Source organism: Centruroides sculpturatus, unplaced genomic scaffold (genome assembly GCF_000671375.1).
Source record: "Centruroides sculpturatus isolate CEXI.00-Female unplaced genomic scaffold, Cexi_2.0 scaffold200, whole genome shotgun sequence".
Lineage (NCBI taxonomy): Eukaryota > Metazoa > Arthropoda > Arachnida > Scorpiones > Buthidae > Centruroides > Centruroides sculpturatus.
In genome coordinates, this window is record NW_019384495.1 from 732,601 (window position 1) to 755,910 (window position 23,310).

At 30.2% G+C, this 23,310-nt stretch overlaps 1 protein-coding gene across 1 annotated transcript in view; it reads right to left on the reverse strand.

The window, feature by feature from the left end:
• Window positions 1–23,310, reverse strand: part of LOC111621886 (endoplasmic reticulum-Golgi intermediate compartment protein 2-like) — a 42,275-nt gene that overhangs the window by 5,786 nt on the left and 13,179 nt on the right. Inside the window, exons 2-5 of the mRNA XM_023364142.1 lie at window positions 20,083–20,199; window positions 15,251–15,297; window positions 9,458–9,677; window positions 8,300–8,395 (exon numbers count right to left, since the gene is read on the reverse strand). Of these exons, the coding sequence (XP_023219910.1) occupies window positions 8,300–8,395; window positions 9,458–9,677; window positions 15,251–15,297; window positions 20,083–20,199 (480 nt within the window). The remainder of the gene's footprint in view (window positions 1–8,299; window positions 8,396–9,457; window positions 9,678–15,250; window positions 15,298–20,082; window positions 20,200–23,310) is intronic.

Consider the following 23,310-nt stretch of genomic DNA (forward strand, 5'->3'; position numbering starts at 1 on the left):
CAGCATTCAGTTTTATCAGACATACTCAATATAGCTTTGTGCTTTAGCTAATTAATTATTAGTTAATTGCTGATGATGTTGTAGTGCTGCGTCACTATACTTTTGTTTTAAGTATTTGTATGTTATACCCTTTGTGTATTAAGTTTCATTATTCTGTGCCTGAAATTGTAATTGTGTAATTGATATTTTATTAATTTTCGTTCTGTCTGAACCGCCTTTTTTTTTTTGGTGGCACTGCCGCCATGTAACAATTGGCTGTGCGGTGATCACGTGAAGAGGGTGATGTAGAATGATGGCGGGACGTATAAATTGTTGTCTCACGTGTGAAAGAACTACCTTTTTTCCTAACTGGGACTTGGGTCAGATGTGCAGAGGTGCGTTGGAGTGCAGAGTGAAATGGAAGAAGGCAAGGACTTGATTTGGTTTTGGACAAAGGGACAGAGAATCGTCTTCTCTGAGCTAATTGAGGAGCCACGTGGAGGAATTTATTGTGAGTGGACTCTGGAATACAAGGTGGAACTTTCGTTCTCGTACTAAGGGAATTCAACGAGGGACCTGCATCTGTAAAAATAATTGTAAAATTTTTTTCTTTCGATTATATCCACAAGGGTAGAAGATACTAATTGTTGCGAGTGTTGCTACTTGTACCGAGTGGTAGTTAGTGAATGTTTAGTTATATTGTCAATCATTAAAACCTTTTTTCAAAAATTGAAACCCAAGTTGTTGTTCATGTAAAGTCCTCACGCACTTTTTTTTTATCCAACTGATCATCTGGAGTATTTTCGATACCCCTTGGACACTACAATGTAAATTAAAATTTGTACTTTGCATAGTATAATTACTAGTGAAAGCCTAATGCCAAAAATTATAGTTAATTTCTCATAAATACACTTTTTTCAAAATATTGACACTAATCAAAATCTTTATACGTAATGCTAATTTTAGCAAAATATTTCATCTGTTCTTTCAACATTTTTAATGCAAATACATTTCTTTGAATATGCTTGGGCCCTTTATATCTAAATACTGTATACTATTACCTGTATTGTAATGAACACCACAAAAGCAAAATCTATTGACAAATTTTCTAGCTAATTAATAAATGTTTAATTCTATCTGTACACAATCTGTACATTTTTAAAATTCAGTTTGTTTAGAATCAGATAAAATATCCTTATAAAGTTGGAAAATTATTTCTTTAATTTTATAGTGTAATAAGTACCATTCTAATAGTGGCAATTGGCATAAGCCTCTCTAACTGGAAATGACCAAATAGCATTTAGAACTGCTATCTACTGGGTTGCTACAAGTTGATATCAACTAGATGGTACAACAATAACTTATTACACTCATAAAATTATAAAATAATGTAAAATTAAACCTTATGCATTGTGTATATATTTAAATATTGTAAATTTTACTTACTTTCCTGCCGTAATATGAAAATTACCAGCAACTTTGTTTACTATTAATGTGCCATACAAACGACAGGCATCAAAATCTCCAGTAGCAGGTATCTCCCTATTAATGAATATTTACATCAATAAAATTATATTTTGAATATTTCATTCTCAACATTTATAAATTATTTATAATCATGTAATAAATTCAAAATTAAAGCAATTGTTTACATGTAGAAAATTTTCCTTGAGACAAAAAAAATTTCAAATAAATCAACAATTTCTTATCTACATAAATTGTTAGAAAAATCAATGATTACATTAGGAATGCTAAATTTAATAAATCAAAAGAATATGCATGCATATCAAATATCAAGAAATTTCAAGCTGTTGTATTTTTATGCTTCAATTCAATTCAATTGCTAAATAATTCTGCATTAACAGTTAGCAGAATGTTGTCATTTTATAATAAATTTAATAACTTAATTTTAATTGAAAGGAAAAGCTTAATCAAAGTAATGTAAACTAACAGCTATATTCTGAGCAGGTTGTACTACCAATTATAATAGCTGAACTTCTATTCTAATCTTTGCTTCTAGACATAAATGAAATTTAGAATCAGAATACAACATTAAAGATCAGCTTGTCTTACAAACTGGGGATAGTACTGTATATCTCAATAATCTCAAGATATTTTAGATGCAATTGTAATGCGTTTCAATATAGAATGTGAGCTATCTCTATAGAAATGGTTATCAACAGCAGGGACACAGCTCTTATGTCACATGCCTGGAGAGCAGTATTCGAATACATTTAGCAACCATGTAGAGTTTTATAAACAGTTTGGTCTTAGTACATTTATTGTTTTTTATGACTTTTTGTTAGCTATAGTTATTTAAATTTTTTGTATATGTTATATTTTTCTTCTGTACTCGTTTTAATTTATATTATATTAATATACTCCTGTGCATGTGAACTTCTTATGCAATGAACATTTTAAAATTTATCTGGTGGTTCAATTTTGCATTCTACTGGTAGAACCTGAGGATGGCCTTTATAAAGGTTGAAAACATTTGTTTTTCAATAAATGTTTTTGTTCTTTTAAGTGGATTATGATTTTGAAGTGTTCTTATGTTATTATTTGATTTAAATAAACAAGATGTGCATGTATAATTTATATTACCTTGCAGGAAGTCCTCGTAAAAGATTTGTATATCCTTCTTTCCAAAGTAAATCTTGAATAGCATGATGTTGTTCTCTAATATAGATATTTATTCTCTGCATTGTCAACCAGTGAGCCCTTTGTTGAGGTGTTAATTCAAAATGTGTTGGGTGTTCTTCTAATTTACCAAAAGCTTGAACATTGTTTTCATTAGTTACATCTAAAATATCAGCACCTATTGCTATAAAAATAAAATTAAAAATAAATTGTTATATCCAACATATGTTAATATTTAAAAGCTTTCTGTAATGTTTGTTTTTATAGATCTGTTTCTATTCAATAGCTGAGTAAAAATGCTTTAATGAAGTTGCTTCCTTAATTTTGAAAATAGACAAAATCACTAGGCTTTGTTTGACCTACTTTGGACAAGAGATGCATGTTAATTTGCTTGAAAAAGATGTCATGCTGAGACTGGTCCAACAACTAGTTTAGCACTCTGGCAAATGACTTGCTAACTTGACACCATCGAGACTAGTATTGGCACAAGTGAGCTAAAATAGTTGGCATAGGATGGAGAACATTAGCTTTTGAAATCTCCAAGTGTTGAATATAACCAAATGGATGCATACATACTTTAAAACCTACACAGATAAATGTTATAAAGAGAAGCATGCTTGTTCCAGAAAGCCTTTCAAAAGACATACACCACGATTAAGTTAGAACTGGATATAATACAAAATAATGACATAGAAACCACTAAAATTCAGCAACAACTCATTTTATTGAAATAAAATAAACATTTTAGATATCTTTAAAATGTCATCCTCAGGTTTAAGTATAGAACAGAATATAAAATGGAAAATAGAATACAGTTTGAAAATTAAAGAACATTACCTGACTGGATATAACATAATACATCATATACATATGAGAAAGAATTTTAAAGTACAATATAATAAAAAAAAATTCTATAATCCCAAATTTTTATCTAACTTATGGTAAAAAACAAAAATTGATGCCATTTATCTCAAACTTACAGTATAATTGCAGCAGCTGCTATTATCTTTAATAGTTAAAATTAAAATAATGAATTTTCTATAAAAGAATCTTTAATATTTGAATTTAAATTNATACAGATAAAACTGTTTCTTTATAAAATAAAGTAAATAAAGACACTGTGGCCAGTTGACTTTTCTCCTAGTGTCTACAAACAAGAAAAGAATAACATAAAACATGAAAATAATCAACAGATGTTAAACCAAACATCAATTGAACAATGCTACGATGAAACAAAATTCTTAACATTGTTTTTAAATACACTGTAACTCTATTTCCCTGAGATTCATTATTTACAGGGTGGACCAAAAGTCCTTTAACATTTCAAATGATCATAAAAAATAAACATGCTATGTTAATCAACAACTGTTTATTGTATTTTAAAGTATACAAATTAGGGTTTTATTTTTTGAATATAACATCACATAAGTATGAGCCTTATTTATTTTTACACTCTTGTAACCGGGACCAGAAATTTTCCATGACTGCCTGACAAGTGGTTGGTGAAATGTTTTGCATTTCATTGCATATGTTTTCTTTTAATTCTTCAATAGACTCTGGGTTGCTGATGTAAACTTTACTTTTAAGATATTCCCAAAGGAAAAAGTCCATTGGGGACAAATCCAGGCTGCAGGGTGGCCAGTTAATGTCACCTCTTTTGGATATCAGTTTTTGGCTTCAATTCCTGTACAAATTGAATTTTGTACAGATGTAAATGTAGGTCCTTGAGTAGAATGCGATTTAGAGATGTTCTGGGCACATTTAAGACACTAGACCGCTTTCGAGTGGACAGGCAAGGTTGCTCTCAAACACACTCGTACACGCTCTATGTTTTCTGGCTCTCTTGATATCCTGGGTTGGCCGAATTGTGGTTGTGTTAATGTTGAACCCATTGTCTCAAACTTCCATACCCAATTCTTCATTGTTTGAATTGTTGGAGCTTGGTTTACATTCCGTATATTGTAATGAGAACAAAATTTCTGTCTTGCTTCGGTTGCAGAATCGTTGTTTTGATAGTACTCGCAAACACAAAGCGCACGTTGACACTAAATCCCTGTTGGCTGCTCTTGCGTCTGGTACCTTCCCTGCCCCGATACCAGCACCCATGCAGAAGCAGTGGGCTTTTCAAATATTAAGAGACTTTTGGTCCACCCTGTAGTTTGTTCCAGTGGATTATCATTTGGAATATTGGTGATGGTTTAGGATTAAAGATTAGAAAGTATTTAATAGAATTCAACCAGATATAGAAAATTTGTTCAAGAGTTCCAGGAACGTAATTGGTCAAAAATCAAAACATTAAATAAGTTTTCTATATTTAAACACATTTTTCAAAATCATCATTTTGAGCTTTGATATGCTTTCTCCAATTTGGGAGATAATTAGAAAAATTGTCCCATTGTAGCAATTGCTAAAAGATTTGTCTCTATTGATTTCTACTTACTTGAACTATTTTCATAAAGATAATCAAGCTCACATTATAATTAGTTGAGTTATAGTCTAAATAATCTGGCTTTATTATTTGATTATCAAACCATTTTCCTTTCAAAGTTGGAACTGCTAGTTTTCTGTAACCACTTTATTCCCCCAATCTAGACTTGTTTACTCAAAGTTGGAAAAAATATGGTTTGAGTCAATAGAATTGAAACAAGACAAATAAAAAAAAAATTGCAACCCCTGAAAAAAGCCAATTTTTCTAGGTGTTTCTTGAATTGAAGAAAGTATATTGAAGCTTGGATGATTATTTTTAAAATATTAAATAGATTTCTTTATATTCCATTTTGATATTATTTAAATCCATTCCCAAATTTTTTAAATTATACCATACATATACACATGCTTGTTAATTAAGTTAATGAAGCTCTTCAAATATAAATTGAATTTCAACTGTTATCAGCAAAAAAAATTTCAGTAATCATTTTCAGGTTTTATGCTCTGAAAATAATAAAGATTGAGGAGAGACACCAGAATACTAATGTGTGGATTAGAGGTTAATTATAAATGTTTGTTGAGAGTCCAAAACCAGTTGATTGTACTACAGATAACAATCATTGGTTATGCAGACATGTAAATCTCAAGGTTTTGCATAAGATGGAGCAACATTCTACATTGTATGGAGAGAGGGGCACTTAATAGTTTGGTTTTACAATTGGATAATTTTTTATGTATCTGAAGTGTCATCATCAGCTTTTATGTGGCCTGGTGATAAGGCAGTCCTCTTTAGCGATTTTATCTTTTGTTTATTTTGAATAAATGAAATGTATAGAATGTTTATCAATAAAAGCAGTCTTAAAGGTTTTATTTTCTGTTAGTAAAAATAACATAAAGGTTCATATGATGGTTCCTACTCTATAAAATTAAAATTTGTTTCAGGCATAGGAATAAATGCCCAGCATATTAGAATTTGCACTGATTGGTTGAAATCCAGGGAAAAAGTCTTCAAAAGGTTGACTAAAGGTTTATAATTTGACAATAAAGGTTTTTTTATTCTCTCAAAACAGAGAGGATGCAAAATTAAAGTTTGTCTGTAAATAATTACGATTTTTATATTCTATGCAAACTGTTGCACTTTATATTCTTATCATTTATACAGATTTATAATGGCATAAATTAAGAAATTAAACATTGTCAGAAGAAAGCACTAATTCTGTCTGAAATCTCACACCATTATGAATACAATTATTATATTTTAATGTAAAGATAATGTACATATTGTATATTTTTTGATTATTGTAATAATTTAGGTTTTACAAAGTACAAAATTAATATTACAATATTACTGCAAAACATCAATATTAACAGAGAAATATTAATATTAACACTGCTATATTGAATAACAAATTAGATTAGCATCATAATTATCTTCATTAATTTTTATGCATTATAACCAGGAAAAAAGTTACTTAAAATAGTGTGAGACTAGGAATTTTCTAAATATATTCTAAACATTTTAAAAATGGATTCAATATAAAAGTGTCATTTGATTCTCTGGAGTTTATCAGATATTTATGATGATGACAGTATCAAACATAAACAATTACTCAAAATGTAACTTTTTAAGTCCTAATGACAATTTTTTCTCCAAAAATCAGTTCTTGTTCATTCAACTCAGAAATAAGTTTGCAATGTTGCTATTACTATTTATCAACATTGCAATCTTGCAATGTTGATATTGCTTCCCAATAATAGTCATTTTTGTATCTTTCAAAAATGACTATACCTCAAACATTCATTAATACCTTAAGACTTATCTTAGTAGCAGCATTCAGTTTTATCAGACATACTCAATATAGCTTTGTGCTTTAGCTAATTAATTATTAGTTAATTGCTGATGATGTTGTAGTGCTGCGTCACTATACTTTTGTTTTAAGTATTTGTATGTTATACCCTTTGTGTATTAAGTTTCATTATTCTGTGCCTGAAATTGTAATTGTGTAATTGATATTTTATTAATTTTCGTTCTGTCTGAACCGCCTTTTTTTTTTTGGTGGCACTGCCGCCATGTAACAATTGGCTGTGCGGTGATCACGTGAAGAGGGTGATGTAGAATGATGGCGGGACGTATAAATTGTTGTCTCACGTGTGAAAGAACTACCTTTTTTCCTAACTGGGACTTGGGTCAGATGTGCAGAGGTGCGTTGGAGTGCAGAGTGAAATGGAAGAAGGCAAGGACTTGATTTGGTTTTGGACAAAGGGACAGAGAATCGTCTTCTCTGAGCTAATTGAGGAGCCACGTGGAGGAATTTATTGTGAGTGGACTCTGGAATACAAGGTGGAACTTTCGTTCTCGTACTAAGGGAATTCAACGAGGGACCTGCATCTGTAAAAATAATTGTAAAATTTTTTTCTTTCGATTATATCCACAAGGGTAGAAGATACTAATTGTTGCGAGTGTTGCTACTTGTACCGAGTGGTAGTTAGTGAATGTTTAGTTATATTGTCAATCATTAAAACCTTTTTTCAAAAATTGAAACCCAAGTTGTTGTTCATGTAAAGTCCTCACGCACTTTTTTTTTATCCAACTGATCATCTGGAGTATTTTCGATACCCCTTGGACACTACAATGTAAATTAAAATTTGTACTTTGCATAGTATAATTACTAGTGAAAGCCTAATGCCAAAAATTATAGTTAATTTCTCATAAATACACTTTTTTCAAAATATTGACACTAATCAAAATCTTTATACGTAATGCTAATTTTAGCAAAATATTTCATCTGTTCTTTCAACATTTTTAATGCAAATACATTTCTTTGAATATGCTTGGGCCCTTTATATCTAAATACTGTATACTATTACCTGTATTGTAATGAACACCACAAAAGCAAAATCTATTGACAAATTTTCTAGCTAATTAATAAATGTTTAATTCTATCTGTACACAATCTGTACATTTTTAAAATTCAGTTTGTTTAGAATCAGATAAAATATCCTTATAAAGTTGGAAAATTATTTCTTTAATTTTATAGTGTAATAAGTACCATTCTAATAGTGGCAATTGGCATAAGCCTCTCTAACTGGAAATGACCAAATAGCATTTAGAACTGCTATCTACTGGGTTGCTACAAGTTGATATCAACTAGATGGTACAACAATAACTTATTACACTCATAAAATTATAAAATAATGTAAAATTAAACCTTATGCATTGTGTATATATTTAAATATTGTAAATTTTACTTACTTTCCTGCCGTAATATGAAAATTACCAGCAACTTTGTTTACTATTAATGTGCCATACAAACGACAGGCATCAAAATCTCCAGTAGCAGGTATCTCCCTATTAATGAATATTTACATCAATAAAATTATATTTTGAATATTTCATTCTCAACATTTATAAATTATTTATAATCATGTAATAAATTCAAAATTAAAGCAATTGTTTACATGTAGAAAATTTTCCTTGAGACAAAAAAAATTTCAAATAAATCAACAATTTCTTATCTACATAAATTGTTAGAAAAATCAATGATTACATTAGGAATGCTAAATTTAATAAATCAAAAGAATATGCATGCATATCAAATATCAAGAAATTTCAAGCTGTTGTATTTTTATGCTTCAATTCAATTCAATTGCTAAATAATTTTGCATTAACAGTTAGCAGAATGTTGTCATTTTATAATAAATTTAATAACTTAATTTTAATTGAAAGGAAAAGCTTAATCAAAGTAATGTAAACTAACAGCTATATTCTGAGCAGGTTGTACTACCAATTATAATAGCTGAACTTCTATTCTAATCTTTGCTTCTAGACATAAATGAAATTTAGAATCAGAATACAACATTAAAGATCAGCTTGTCTTACAAACTGGGGATAGTACTGTATATCTCAATAATCTCAAGATATTTTAGATGCAATTGTAATGCGTTTCAATATAGAATGTGAGCTATCTCTATAGAAATGGTTATCAACAGCAGGGACACAGCTCTTATGTCACATGCCTGGAGAGCAGTATTCGAATACATTTAGCAACCATGTAGAGTTTTATAAACAGTTTGGTCTTAGTACATTTATTGTTTTTTATGACTTTTTGTTAGCTATAGTTATTTAAATTTTTTGTATATGTTATATTTTTCTTCTGTACTCGTTTTAATTTATATTATATTAATATACTCCTGTGCATGTGAACTTCTTATGCAATGAACATTTTAAAATTTATCTGGTGGTTCAATTTTGCATTCTACTGGTAGAACCTGAGGATGGCCTTTATAAAGGTTGAAAACATTTGTTTTTCAATAAATGTTTTTGTTCTTTTAAGTGGATTATGATTTTGAAGTGTTCTTATGTTATTATTTGATTTAAATAAACAAGATGTGCATGTATAATTTATATTACCTTGCAGGAAGTCCTCGTAAAAGATTTGTATATCCTTCTTTCCAAAGTAAATCTTGAATAGCATGATGTTGTTCTCTAATATAGATATTTATTCTCTGCATTGTCAACCAGTGAGCCCTTTGTTGAGGTGTTAATTCAAAATGTGTTGGGTGTTCTTCTAATTTACCAAAAGCTTGAACATTGTTTTCATTAGTTACATCTAAAATATCAGCACCTATTGCTATAAAAATAAAATTAAAAATAAATTGTTATATCCAACATATGTTAATATTTAAAAGCTTTCTGTAATGTTTGTTTTTATAGATCTGTTTCTATTCAATAGCTGAGTAAAAATGCTTTAATGAAGTTGCTTCCTTAATTTTGAAAATAGACAAAATCACTAGGCTTTGTTTGACCTACTTTGGACAAGAGATGCATGTTAATTTGCTTGAAAAAGATGTCATGCTGAGACTGGTCCAACAACTAGTTTAGCACTCTGGCAAATGACTTGCTAACTTGACACCATCGAGACTAGTATTGGCACAAGTGAGCTAAAATAGTTGGCATAGGATGGAGAACATTAGCTTTTGAAATCTCCAAGTGTTGAATATAACCAAATGGATGCATACATACTTTAAAACCTACACAGATAAATGTTATAAAGAGAAGCATGCTTGTTCCAGAAAGCCTTTCAAAAGACATACACCACGATTAAGTTAGAACTGGATATAATACAAAATAATGACATAGAAACCACTAAAATTCAGCAACAACTCATTTTATTGAAATAAAATAAACATTTTAGATATCTTTAAAATGTCATCCTCAGGTTTAAGTATAGAACAGAATATAAAATGGAAAATAGAATACAGTTTGAAAATTAAAGAACATTACCTGACTGGATATAACATAATACATCATATACATATGAGAAAGAATTTTAAAGTACAATATAATAAAAAAAAATTCTATAATCCCAAATTTTTATCTAACTTATGGTAAAAAACAAAAATTGATGCCATTTATCTCAAACTTACAGTATAATTGCAGCAGCTGCTATTATCTTTAATAGTTAAAATTAAAATAATGAATTTTCTATAAAAGAATCTTTAATATTTGAATTTAAATTAATATTTTAATTCATTCATATTTTTATTTATTTCTTATGAAATTTGAAAAATGAAAATGTGTTCATACACAAATTAAGAGAATTTAATAAAATTCTAAATGAATGCCATATTAGATAGGGCTTTACCTCGTATTTCTGCTATTATTAATAATTAAATGATAAGTAATATTTGTTTGGCTTTGATATAATTACCAGGCTTACAGATGTTTATATTTGTATATACAGTAGAATTTTACACATAAATTATAATCCTGAACATTTCATATGGGATTTAATATTGATATTTGCCAAGAATTGCCACACCAGACTTAGCCATATGTTTGGGCTTGCTGTTATCATGAATTGGACAGTAACTGTACTATTGTTTTTCTTGCTGTTTGCAACAGATTGAATTACAATACTTTAAAAATTTGTAGTTAGAAAAGCCAATTGTTTAGTTTTATGACCATGTCAGTTAATTAAGAAGTGCACCATATTCAAGATGCACTATGCCTTCTTACTGACAAAAACAATGATTATATCACCTCTAAAATATAATCATTATTTCAAATTTCATAACCATGCTTTAAGTTGTAATCTTGAAAGAGATTTCTATTGAAATGAATACCACTTTAGCTAGAATTTTACCCATATATTTTATCATCAATAATTATGTTTTTTAAAGAATTGATTGTTTATATTTTGACAAATTGGCTGTTGACAGACATTTATCTTCTACTCCGCAATCAGATTCTACTGTACTAAAGAAACTTTCCTGAGATATTTTACAAGAACAAAATTATTTAATACATTTCTCTTTCATTAACAAATCCTCTTTTATCAATTCTTACCAAAAGATATGTACAGTATTTTCTAGCATTTCTGCCAATTAATAACTATAAATCCTAAAAGATGCCAAGGATGTTCACTTTCCTTTAAAGTTTGTCTTTCCTCAAATTAGTTAATTATTCAGAAATTTATACATTTCATAAAATCTTTTCTATAAAAAAATGTTATCATCTTTTACATTTTACTATTCATTTTTCCATATTTCTGGAAAAATTTTAACATATACAAGAATTGTCTAGAGCAATGGTTCCCAATTAGTGGTACATGTACCCCTGGGGGTATGTGAAATTGCGTGAAGGGGTATGCGCGGCAATCTAAAATTGGTCGATTTAAAATTTAAATGCATGAGATGAAGCAATCAAAAAAATAATGGGTGGACCATCAAAAATTTGGCAATTTACAACACGATGTTGAATGCACAAATTCTTTTATTTATAACTAAAAATCGAAATCGAAATTTCATCAAAAAAATGCATTTGTGACAATACCTAAATGAAATTCTTATGCAAGAAACAAAAATTGTACAATTAACACAATTTGTGTTAATTGTACAATTATCAATATTATCGTGTCAGCAAAGCAGCAATAAAATATTTACTACCATTTTGCACAACACACTTCTGCGAGAGCGGATTTTTGGCCATGACAAACACGAAAACTAAACATTGTCACTGACTTCGACTCGAAGATGACTCGAGACTGAAGATGACCAAAAAGCAACCAGATTTTACAAAGTTGTGCAAAGAAAATCGCACACATTTGTCACATTAAAATTAAATAACCTTATGTTACTTTCATTATTATAAGAATTGTATTTTAAAGGTATTAAATGTAAAAAAAACTTATTCTATTTATCACTAGCTGTCTACCCACAGCTTCGCCTGCATTATATCGAATTTTCTTGTGGGTGTAAGATATTTTCTCGCAGTAAAATGTAGACCATGTCCATCTCCAATGTGTAAGCTATCTCTGTGCCAAATTTTGTTAAAACCTGTTTGGAGGTTTAGACGTGAAAAAGTAACAGACAGACACATAGACAGACAGAATTACCTTCAAATTTATAATATTAGTGTGGATTAATATGAATTTCTGCTATAAGGGGTACACGATTTTGAGCTCCTTCTTGAAGTGGTACGCAGGAAAAACTAATTGGGAACCACTGGTCTAGAGCTTTCAGGTTCAATATTAGTAACACAATGGATGACCTAAACACTGATGAATGCATGTGTGAAAGGTGTGAAACATGTTACAAATAAGATAAGGTGAAGAATACTAATTGAATTTCATTTATTAATTGAATAGAGGGGATAGATTTTAGTTTGCCCATTATAGAGAACCAAAAATATATTTACACTAATTCTCCATTCTTGCTCGATCTTCCCGTGAAAACTATTTATAAGACAATTAAGCTTAAAACTAAGACTATCACTACTTAGGAACTAGATAGAGAGAGAAGAATGGCTAGAGAGTATACCGGTAGCTTAGATTGGAGTTCTGATAATGAAATAACATGGACAACATCGCTGTATGGATGGTAAATGCTCAATCTGTTTACATCTGGGATAATGATAACCTGTTATCATTAAATATTGTTGAGGAAGGTTTGCTTGGGTTTGGACGAAAGGGCTCACTTACTTAGTTCTGCACGATTATACCACTTAGCTTGATGTCACTGTTCACATGTGGTTTACACTGTCTATCTCTGCTTTCCTAGCCTTCTAGGCCNATGATAACCTGTTATCATTAAATATTGTTGAGGAAGGTTTGCTTGGGTTTGGACGAAAGGGCTCACTTACTTAGTTCTGCACGATTATACCACTTAGCTTGATGTCACTGTTCACATGTGGTTTACACTGTCTATCTCTGCTTTCCTATCCTTCTAGGCCTCAGAGTCCTGGTCACTTCTCAACACACTCAGCCTCCCTCATTAAACCTCTTCTTTTATCAGTGACAAACTCAAAACTGACTCTTCTTAATACCCATTCTCCTGGTCCCCCTTGTGCAAGACCCTTTTTTTTTTTTTTTTCGGTATTCCAGCAAATTAGGACCCATGAATGGCAAGGCTCGTGTCGTGTGACAGGTATGGGTTGAAGACAGAAGGAAGAAGAATTACAGGAAGGAAGAAACGGAGTTCCTATGCTATAGCCTACAGTATACAACTATATACAAAAAAAACATGTTGGACAGCCACACATGAACACATACTAGTGTAGATAATTTTTATTTGTTGTTATGTTGTATGCTCTTTCAAATCTTTTGGAGAAATAAAATTGATCCAGATATTTTTGACTAGCTATTATATACTTAGAAACAGAATTAGATTAAAGGAATGAAAAAAAGGCTGTTAGTTGTTGGCAAAGAAAATATTAGAAACATAAAACATTTATACTAAATATAAATTATTGAATAAATCCTATTACTTTGCATGTATAGTAGAATCCATTTATTATAATCATTTTTAAACTCATCGAAACTGATAATAACTGACTGATAACATTAAGATAGCAATTACTGAAAATTTGATGGTTTCCAGTTGATTTCAAATGCCATATAAACTTGACATCATGTCAAGTTTATATGTTTTATACACAATGGCATCACTTGTTTACAACTGATGCCATTTGAAAATGGTGAAATGATATTTTTACAAGAGATTGACTCTGATAAGGAATGAGTTTTATAAAAAAAAAAATTTTAAATGCTAATAACAAGTAAAATCTTCATTAATCTTCATGGCCTCACTTGAGATATGACACATGACTCACCTCTATCTTCTCATTTCTAGACTCTTACCTAACAAAATTTAATAGACTCAATGCTCCTAACACACAAACCTCCCTGCAAAATTTCAGAAATTTTTGACAAAAGGCACAGGAGTTATTAAGTTCAAAGTTGGTGAACAAAACTGTGCTCCATACACACACACATCCATATATAGTCAGAAAAAAACCCAACTTTTTATTTTGCATTTCTCAATGTTTCAAGGTCATTAATCCAAAATTGTAAAAATCTAGGTAGGTTGTTTTTTTTACCAATCACCATACTCTCCTCTGTTATATCTAACAGCAATGAAAGTAATTAAGTAACTTTAAGATTTATTAATTTATAATTATTAAATTAAACAGGATGAATTACAAAATTATTAATTAATTTTGTAATTCATCCTGTTACAGTCTTCAAAAATGAGAAGGGTATAATTGAAGAAATGACAAAAAAATGAAACTAATGTATTCTGAGCAAATAATGACTAAAAGATAAATGTGTAATCTTTTAAGTATTGGTTTAAAACTGATCATGATTATTTGCTGATTAACCATATGCACAAAAAAACAGCTTAAAAATGTCTATTTACCTGTAAGAAAACAATAACACTAACCAATTTCTAATTACAATGAGAAAAGTTTTTATATTGTATTTTGATTTATATGTTTTGGGATATGTTAATTTTGATATGGTAACTGATAACAATATCCATTATTATAATAAGCAGAGTCTATTTGTAAACTGATTACTTATTTAAAAAATTAAATGATCAATAATAAAATTATATAGTTGTCCTTTAATTATGTGTACAGTTTAAGAGAGGTATGACAAAAAATACTTTGAGATAGAGGAAGTTAATGCATTGTACACTTTGGGCATTTTTAGTGGTATTAGTAACATACAAATTTTTTGTTCTTACAAGCCCATTTACTAGTTATGTGAATAAACTATCAGAAAATATTCAATACTTTTTAGTCATTTCTTCAAAGTCAGGGAATTCATGAAATATTGTACACATAATTAATGGACAGTGCCATTATTTCAAATGTAAAATAAATAAAACAGCAATTATTACTTTTTTAATGAATACTTACTGTCACATGGCATTGCTACTGTTATGTCTACATTAATTTTTAATTTGCTGCAAATTGAAAATAAACTATTATTAAACAAATCATTGTCAAGTTTAAAACAAAATAAATTTTAAAATAAAAAATAAATATATTTTAAAACTTTTTAAACTAATATAAAAAAGTTTAATTAAAATTTATTTTATTCCAAAAATTCATTATTAACATTTAGTTTTTGGAAAATTTAAACTTTTAAAATTTTAATTAAATTTAAACTAATTAAGTATTTTAAAAGAAATTTCAATTTGTTTAGTAATAATTCATTTAATATTTGTATTCATATTTATTTAAATATATAATAATACTTCTTTCCAAGTATGCTACAAAAATTCTTTATTTTGAATTTGGGTTCAAATATTTTGATTTGAGCTTGGCTAGACCAAGGTCTACAAGGCTACAACAAACAAACAGTCGGCTTACAAAATATACCTTTATTTATAACAGTTTTTGTGTTCAGCAATTGAGGGCTCGTGAACTCCCCAAGAAAAAAAAAAAATCCTTTCAACAATCACGTGTCCCAAATACAAATAAACCTTGTACCTTCACTCTCCTTCTCCCTTCCTTAACGCGTAACAAGGTTTGCACTAGTTTACTATAACACGTAAAGTATAATGAGAACAGCCTACTCACTGAAATCCGGCACTTAAACAATAAAGCATCTGACTGACAGCTATCGCATGTGGAGACAAAAATAATTGCTTGAGTCGATATCTCAGATACTCTAACTTCCTTATTGTTTCTATCCACTCAATTATTTCCTCATACACCATGAATGGAATTGGATTCTATTCCCCTTCTCTCATTGGCTGAAACGGGTCTTTGTTTCTTACCCTGGTTATTTTTGATATCCCTCGATGGCGCCAATCCTAACTAGACTCACAAAGGGAACTCCACAAAAAAAAGGTCCTCTTTCACACGTGGACCTGCTATTTATATCCATTCTTGCTGCCTCCATGTGACCTCTTGGTGTGTGTAAACGGACCTTTTGATTGGTTCTTGGGTAACCAATCAAAAGGTCCGTTTACACACACCACAAAAAGGAGGTACGGCGTGAGAAGGACACGTGTCAACAAGGACAACAAAACAAACAGAGGAAAAAAAGGAAAACACGATATAGTAATGAACATAATAAAATTAACGCGAACTAAGTACAAAGGATAATTATACAGTAGAACCCCTCTAATCCGTCACCTTTGGGACTGGGGGTATGGTCGGAACGCAAAAAAGGTCGGATTATCAGAAAAAAGTAAAATAAACAATCTTCCCCTTTGTTCAGTCTTTGTAGCACTACTAATTTTTCATTTAATGAAAGAGTAATGTGTTTACGTTTCACTCCTGACATGTTGAAAACACACGCAAAACTGTACATGTACACACAATGTAAAACATATACTGTAACGAACACAGAAAAATGCCATGAATGGTGAGTCACCGACGAGTCGGGACAAGTTTCTCGACTCCGACCACGGTCGGATTAACCGGAGTGACGGACTAGCCGAGGGCGGACTACAGGGGTTCTACTGTATATACAAATAATATGCACACATATTTTATTTACTAAACAACCATAAATAAGTGGTGGAGCACTACAATTTTAAATCATATTGAAAGAATTTTGCTTCTTGTCCCTCACCAAATAGCTATCCTTACTGTGGACTGGACCATAATGGATATAATTAAAAGGGCCTTCTTAGTGTCTTCAGAGTAGAATGAGTTTAAAAAAATTTACATATTGTTACATATGGCAATAACAATATTAATTTTAGGTTAATAGCATCAAGGATTCTTAAAATATATATAAGTATGCATTTTTAATCTAACAAAAGTGAAACACTGATGAGGCTAACAAGCGAAATATATATGGATAAAAAAATGGATAAAAATAGAAAAATAAAGTAAGAAATAGTGAAAGTGATTTTCTGGTCTTTCTCTGTTTTTTAAAACTTTATCGAAGTCGGATTTAAAAAGTGAATCTCACTTGTATTTCTTAAAGCTTTTTTTAAAAGAAAAATTTTTTAGAATTTATTAATTTTACTAAAAGTGAAACATCTTTTTATGTTCATTTATGAACACTTTTATACAAAGTAGTTGGGTGGCCAAGTGCAAAGGCTGCAGCTGGGAGACTGGAATCAAATCCTGATGAGTCAAAAAAACCCCAGGAATTTTACTAGGGTTCCATCCCTCACAACCCAGGCCTGTTCTTTTTAGCAAACCAATTATGGGCTTGCTATAAAGTCTTTGTGTCCACAGGGTGGAAAGAGTTAAAAAAAAAAGGTGTCATTGTTGAGTGTTTACTCAACAATGACACCTTTTTTTCTAGTTTTATGTTATTTTAATTTAAAAAGGAAAAATATTGTGTTACCATAATGAATTTTGCTAGTTTCTCCAATTGTGGAAAATGATGTTGGATATTGTTTAAACCTTTTCATATATATTATGAAAGATTATGTATATACTGTACACAGATTTTCTATACATATATATTTAATAATGTTGATCTGCTATATGGAAAGGTTGACAAATAACTATGCCCAAATGAAGTTAGTTGTACAGAAAAAATTGAGGATATACGGAATATATATAAGGAAAACTTGCAGAATATTGATAATAATTCATGAAAATAGAAAAATTGCCTAATGAAATATGATGATAGTTTGTAAATAGATTACAAGATCTATTTGGATTTTATACAGAAAATAAGAAAGTGACTCTATTTTTGAAACATTAGTGGATCACATTATAATGAATTGCTTTCAGAAGCTTGACCCAGTGATAAGAGAATATATCCTCCAACAAGAAGAAGATAGATTACTACCTCTATTAATGCTAGCCAGGTTCACTGAGAAATTCAAAGAGACAAACTGACAGTCAGATCATCCAAATCTTAAATGATCTAAGATGACCTAGGTCACCCGTAACTAAAAAATACAGAGGAGCATAAGCATTCACACAATGGATATGTTTTTATTGTAACTCCCTATAATATTGCTAAAGATTGTCCCCAGTTCTCCATAGGAATCAACATTTCAAGTGTCAGTCAAGTGAATCCAGTTCGAGTAATCCTAGTAAACCAGTAAAGCAAGAGAAAACATGAAACAATTGTATGTTTTGGAATGTTCTGCAGGAAGCATAAAGTCTGTTTTAAAATTTAATCTTGCAATTGGATTCAAGATAAGAAATAGAATAGAATCTTGAGTCAGAGTTTGAAAAAGAATTTGAATCAAAGAGTTAGAGAGCATTGAATTTAATTTAAAGTATGAGGGCGTTTTTTTTTTTCAAATTTTGATGGTCCATAAAACAAAGACAAGTGTAAATAACGAAATGAATTTATTACCAAAAGTTAGGTACAAACATGGTTACTTTTCGACATAATCACTATGAAGATTGAGGCATTTATTATATCTGTGGATGAGCTTTTCCATCCCCTTGTCATAGAATGTTGCCGCCAGTGAATTGAGATGGCCTTAACAACATTGTTTTGAAGATCATCATTAGTCTCAAACCTCTTCCCTGCTAGCCATGTTTTCAGTTCAGGAAAGAGGTGGAAGTCTTCACACATTAAAAAGTTCCAAGCTGGGTGGAAGTCTTCACCACCTTTAAATACGCAGCATATAGCCCCAATTTAGCGCCGAGTGACTTCCACTTCTTTCCTGAACAGAAAAAGTGGCTAGGAGGGAGAGGTTCAAGACTAATGACATTCTTCAAAACAATGTTAGGGCACATCTCAAGTAATTGGCGGTAACATTCTATGAAGAGGGGATAGAAAAGCTCATCCACAGATATGACAAATGCTTCAATCCTCATGGTGATTATGTCGAAAAGTAACCATGTTTGTACCTAACTTTTGGTAATAAATTCATTTTGTTATTTACACTTGTCTTTTTTTTATGTACCATTGGAGCTTGAAAAAAACAGCCTACATATTTTTTTATGATGAATATATAATTTCTGAATGTCACGCTAGGATTTTAGTTTGTTTTTTAGTGCCTATGGTATAAACTGTTTATGACTTGATGTCTTCTTGTTTTTATATAATTAACTTTTATGAAGTTTTAAAAGAACCCATTAATGTTCTTCAGAAACAGAAAATAAAGAAAATAACCTGGAGAAGAATATTTGAATTTAATTATTTTCATTTAGAGACTAAAATAATCATTTATTAAATTCTTATATTTATTATTAGCATTTTTGTGTTTTAACTGTTTTAATTTAATATTTATTGAATTGTTAACAGCTGTTTACATGTTTTTATAGCAGTGTTATGAATGTGAATTATTATTCCCACCATTACATATATTTTCAGAAACTTAATTTTTAAACTTTTTATTGCCACATATTTTTGAATAAATTTAGTTATTCTTTAAAACAATAATTAAATTCTGAACAAAATAGGGATTAGCTTTTCATCTTTAAGATTAATTGCAAATTAGTTTGAACACTTAGCAATAAAAAATTATTTAATTTTTTAAAACTCTTTCTGCCCTAAGAGCATTGCAAGAGCCTTTTTTTTACAAGTTCATTATGGGTTCAGTCAGATCCACAATGAGAAACTGGGTTCTGAAGGATGGGGTCCAACATACTGGATGGACCACCTCCTGAAAAATTCCTGGGGTTTATTGGCCTATCCAATTCAATCCCAGCTAAGAATAATAAACTGTTAAGCAGCTAAGGCTGTCACCATAGCTGCTTGGCCATCAAAATGTCTATGTAATTTTTTGTGTAATTTAATTTAATTTAATTAAAAGTTAAAAATTGCCTAAGAAATATTGAATAAAAGTTTTAAAATTTTTACTTACCTATCAAAATCTGTATCTACACCATATTGAAATTTGAACTGTGTCTCAGAATAATATTTGATCTCTGATATAACTAATATAATAATCAAGATATAACTTAAAATAGATACTGAAAAAAAAAAAAATTACAAATTTTAATAAACTGAAAAAATTTCAAGTTNAATAATAATTATAAGAAAAAAGCTGTTATCTATTGTTCCTAGATTTTAAAGAAAATTTGAGTAATACGAGCATTACAAGTATTTCTGCAGAAGGCAGTATAATTTCACAATCAATTAAAATGTTAATGCAACCCAATATTGGGTTGCAACTCATAATTTGAGAAATGCAGGTCTAGCAGACTTTCTGTGCATAGCAGTTACAGTCTAATATTCTCAAATACTGACAGATATCTTGGAAGAAATGAATTTGGTCTTTGGTCCAAAATCTTTTATATCAAAGTCTATAAAATCAAGAGTCAACAATGTAATGTGGTCATAAATTATAATCCGTCAAAGGAAATCAAATATCAAATTTTTCTTTATTCTTGTCATAGTGCTTTCTTCTTTTGTTGTAAATAATACAATACAAAAAAATGAGACCTTGCTCAAATTTTAAATTCATAATAATTATGTTTATATCTCATTTACACAACAAGAAAAATGATCAAATATAACCAAAGTGATATATTTTCTCCAAAAATATACAATGGGCACAATTTGAAAAACCAGTCTAGTTTAGTAACATTGTTATTAGTCTATAAAATTTCTTTCTAAACAGGTTTTGTAATTGTTTTAGTTATATAACCAGAATTATATTTCTAACTGTAAAAATATTTAATAAATAATATGAATAAAAATAAGCCCTTAGTTACCAGACATCTCCAATTTCCAGGGACTGTCCCTATTTCTGCCTGTTCTTAATATTTAATTGTAGAATCAATCTTTGAATGGAGCAATTTTGTGTGGTGCATATCTGTATATAATGATAGATTATTTGAAAAGGACTGATGATTACATAAAAATTAAAATTTTCTTATAACTTCTGTAATAATACAATTTATAAATTATAAAAAATATTGCAATAACAATGCATTAAATAGACAGTCTTTTGGCTTTAATAGCTTTTATTCAAACATGCAAGTACTTTCAACAATGTATTATTGTTTAAGTCAGGAAATAAATTTTAAAAAATTCTTGCTTGATGAATATGATAATACATTATTGAAAGTACTTGAATGATTAAATAAAAGCTATTAATGCCAAAAACAGTCTATTTAATGGGTTTTTTAAATTTTTGGCATGAAGTTTAAGTAAAAACTTTACTAAAATGTTGCAATGGATTATGTAAATTAAATAATTACCATTTTGTTTTCAATTAATCAATAAATCTTAGGAGTAATATCCAACCAACAACACAACTTGATACTATCAATTTTTATCTCACAATATCACAGTCATACTGCACAGCCAGCAATAAATGCTTGTTGAATTCTCCTCATTGCATACCCACTAGGTCTAAACAATATTTAGATTAGATGACATACAGATAAGAGGAAATCAAACATGTTTATGGTTGGATGTATGATAATGATTATTTTAAAATAAAACTGATGACACACTATGCTAATATCAATGGATATTATTACTGAGATTAAGTAATTATTTATTTATTTTAATTTATAAATCTACATATAAGGAAGTATTCATTAACTATGTGTTTTGTTAAGTGAGGAGGCCACAAAAAGTACATCATTATACACAATAGGGAAGAGCTGAGGCATTGTCTATATGGACTTTTTTTAAGATTAGTGGCATTTTAGTCTGTTCTTAGAAGCCTACTTATTAGCCATAAACTGTCAGTGAAAAAATATTTGCAGAACTTCTTAAGTCATTTCTTCACTGTCAGGAAATCCTTGAAGTATTATACATGTAATTAGAGGGGAGGAGGTTTGCCAAAAGTATACTCTATCAGGAAATAAAGAGCTCCATTTTCAGACACAAATAGGGAGATTTTATGTCCTGATTTAACAATAAGTTTTTTTATTAAAACAATAGAAAATACTAAAGTCGAGGGAAATGTGGCTAGAGAGGAGTCGTATTTAGTCATGAAACTGACCTCTCCCATGACCTACGATCAGTTTCGAATTGTCACCAGGTGATGAGTAAAGACCAATGAAAAGGCAGCTTCAGGGGCAAAACTTATAAAACCGCGTGAATCAAGGACGTGATGTTCTTGGTTCATAGTGTTCCTCTTCTGGATTTTTGTTATCCAGCCATTCTCCCATGAGAACTTGTTGGACATTCGGGGACTTGTCTTTGCTCTCCCATGCCGTCAAGATCAGCAAGATCCACCTTCTCGCAGGAGGACATCTCTCCAAGTCGTGCTGTGCGTCCCGGGGCCATCACTCTTCACACCACCATTGCCGGAAGAAGAAAACGACAGTCAGAACAATTGGACTTTTTGTACTTGAACTTTTGAACTTGAACATTTGGACTTGTTTCCCACATTTGGAGTGGTGTTACGCCTCATTAAGGATTTGTTGTAAGAGAAGTTTTTAATATTTATTAAATGGTTGATGATGGAAAACCTGCCTCAGTGAGTCATTCCACATCCACATGAGAGTGTTGACCACTTGACTGTCCTTACATTTTTCACCCTACTCGGCTAACCTCACACAATAATGCTAAATATCTATCTATTGCATTACAAAATGTCATGTCTACAAAACAAACTTTATGTAAGATATGATAAGGAACACAAACAGTTTATATTGTGGTAAATATGAAGGAAACAAACACCATACACCCAAGCAAAGATGTAAGCAATAACTCCGAACATACACATACAACCAGTGGCGTACCGTGGGTGTCAGCTGCCCGGGGCGGAGGAAAATTTCGGCCTCCTTATTTAGGTATTTCAATTTAAAAGACCAAAATTCAGTTTTGTCACAGAACAAGCAATGGAAAATTCGGTGGTAGTGCAGCGATCTGTTTAAAATAGTTCTATTGGATATTAGTGGTGTATATGAATGCGAATGAATCATACAAGCAAAAAATAAAAAATAAAAGGTCAACAGGTTTCGCAGGATTTCCTCGGATGAAAAAATTACTAGTTCACCCCGACGGCGAGCCGATTCCCGGACTGTCCGGACGATAGCACTATCGTAGGCGCGATGCAAGTATAGATTAGGATGTTTCAAATTTTTACAAGATATTATTATTATTTATTGTGAAATTTTGCCGCCCC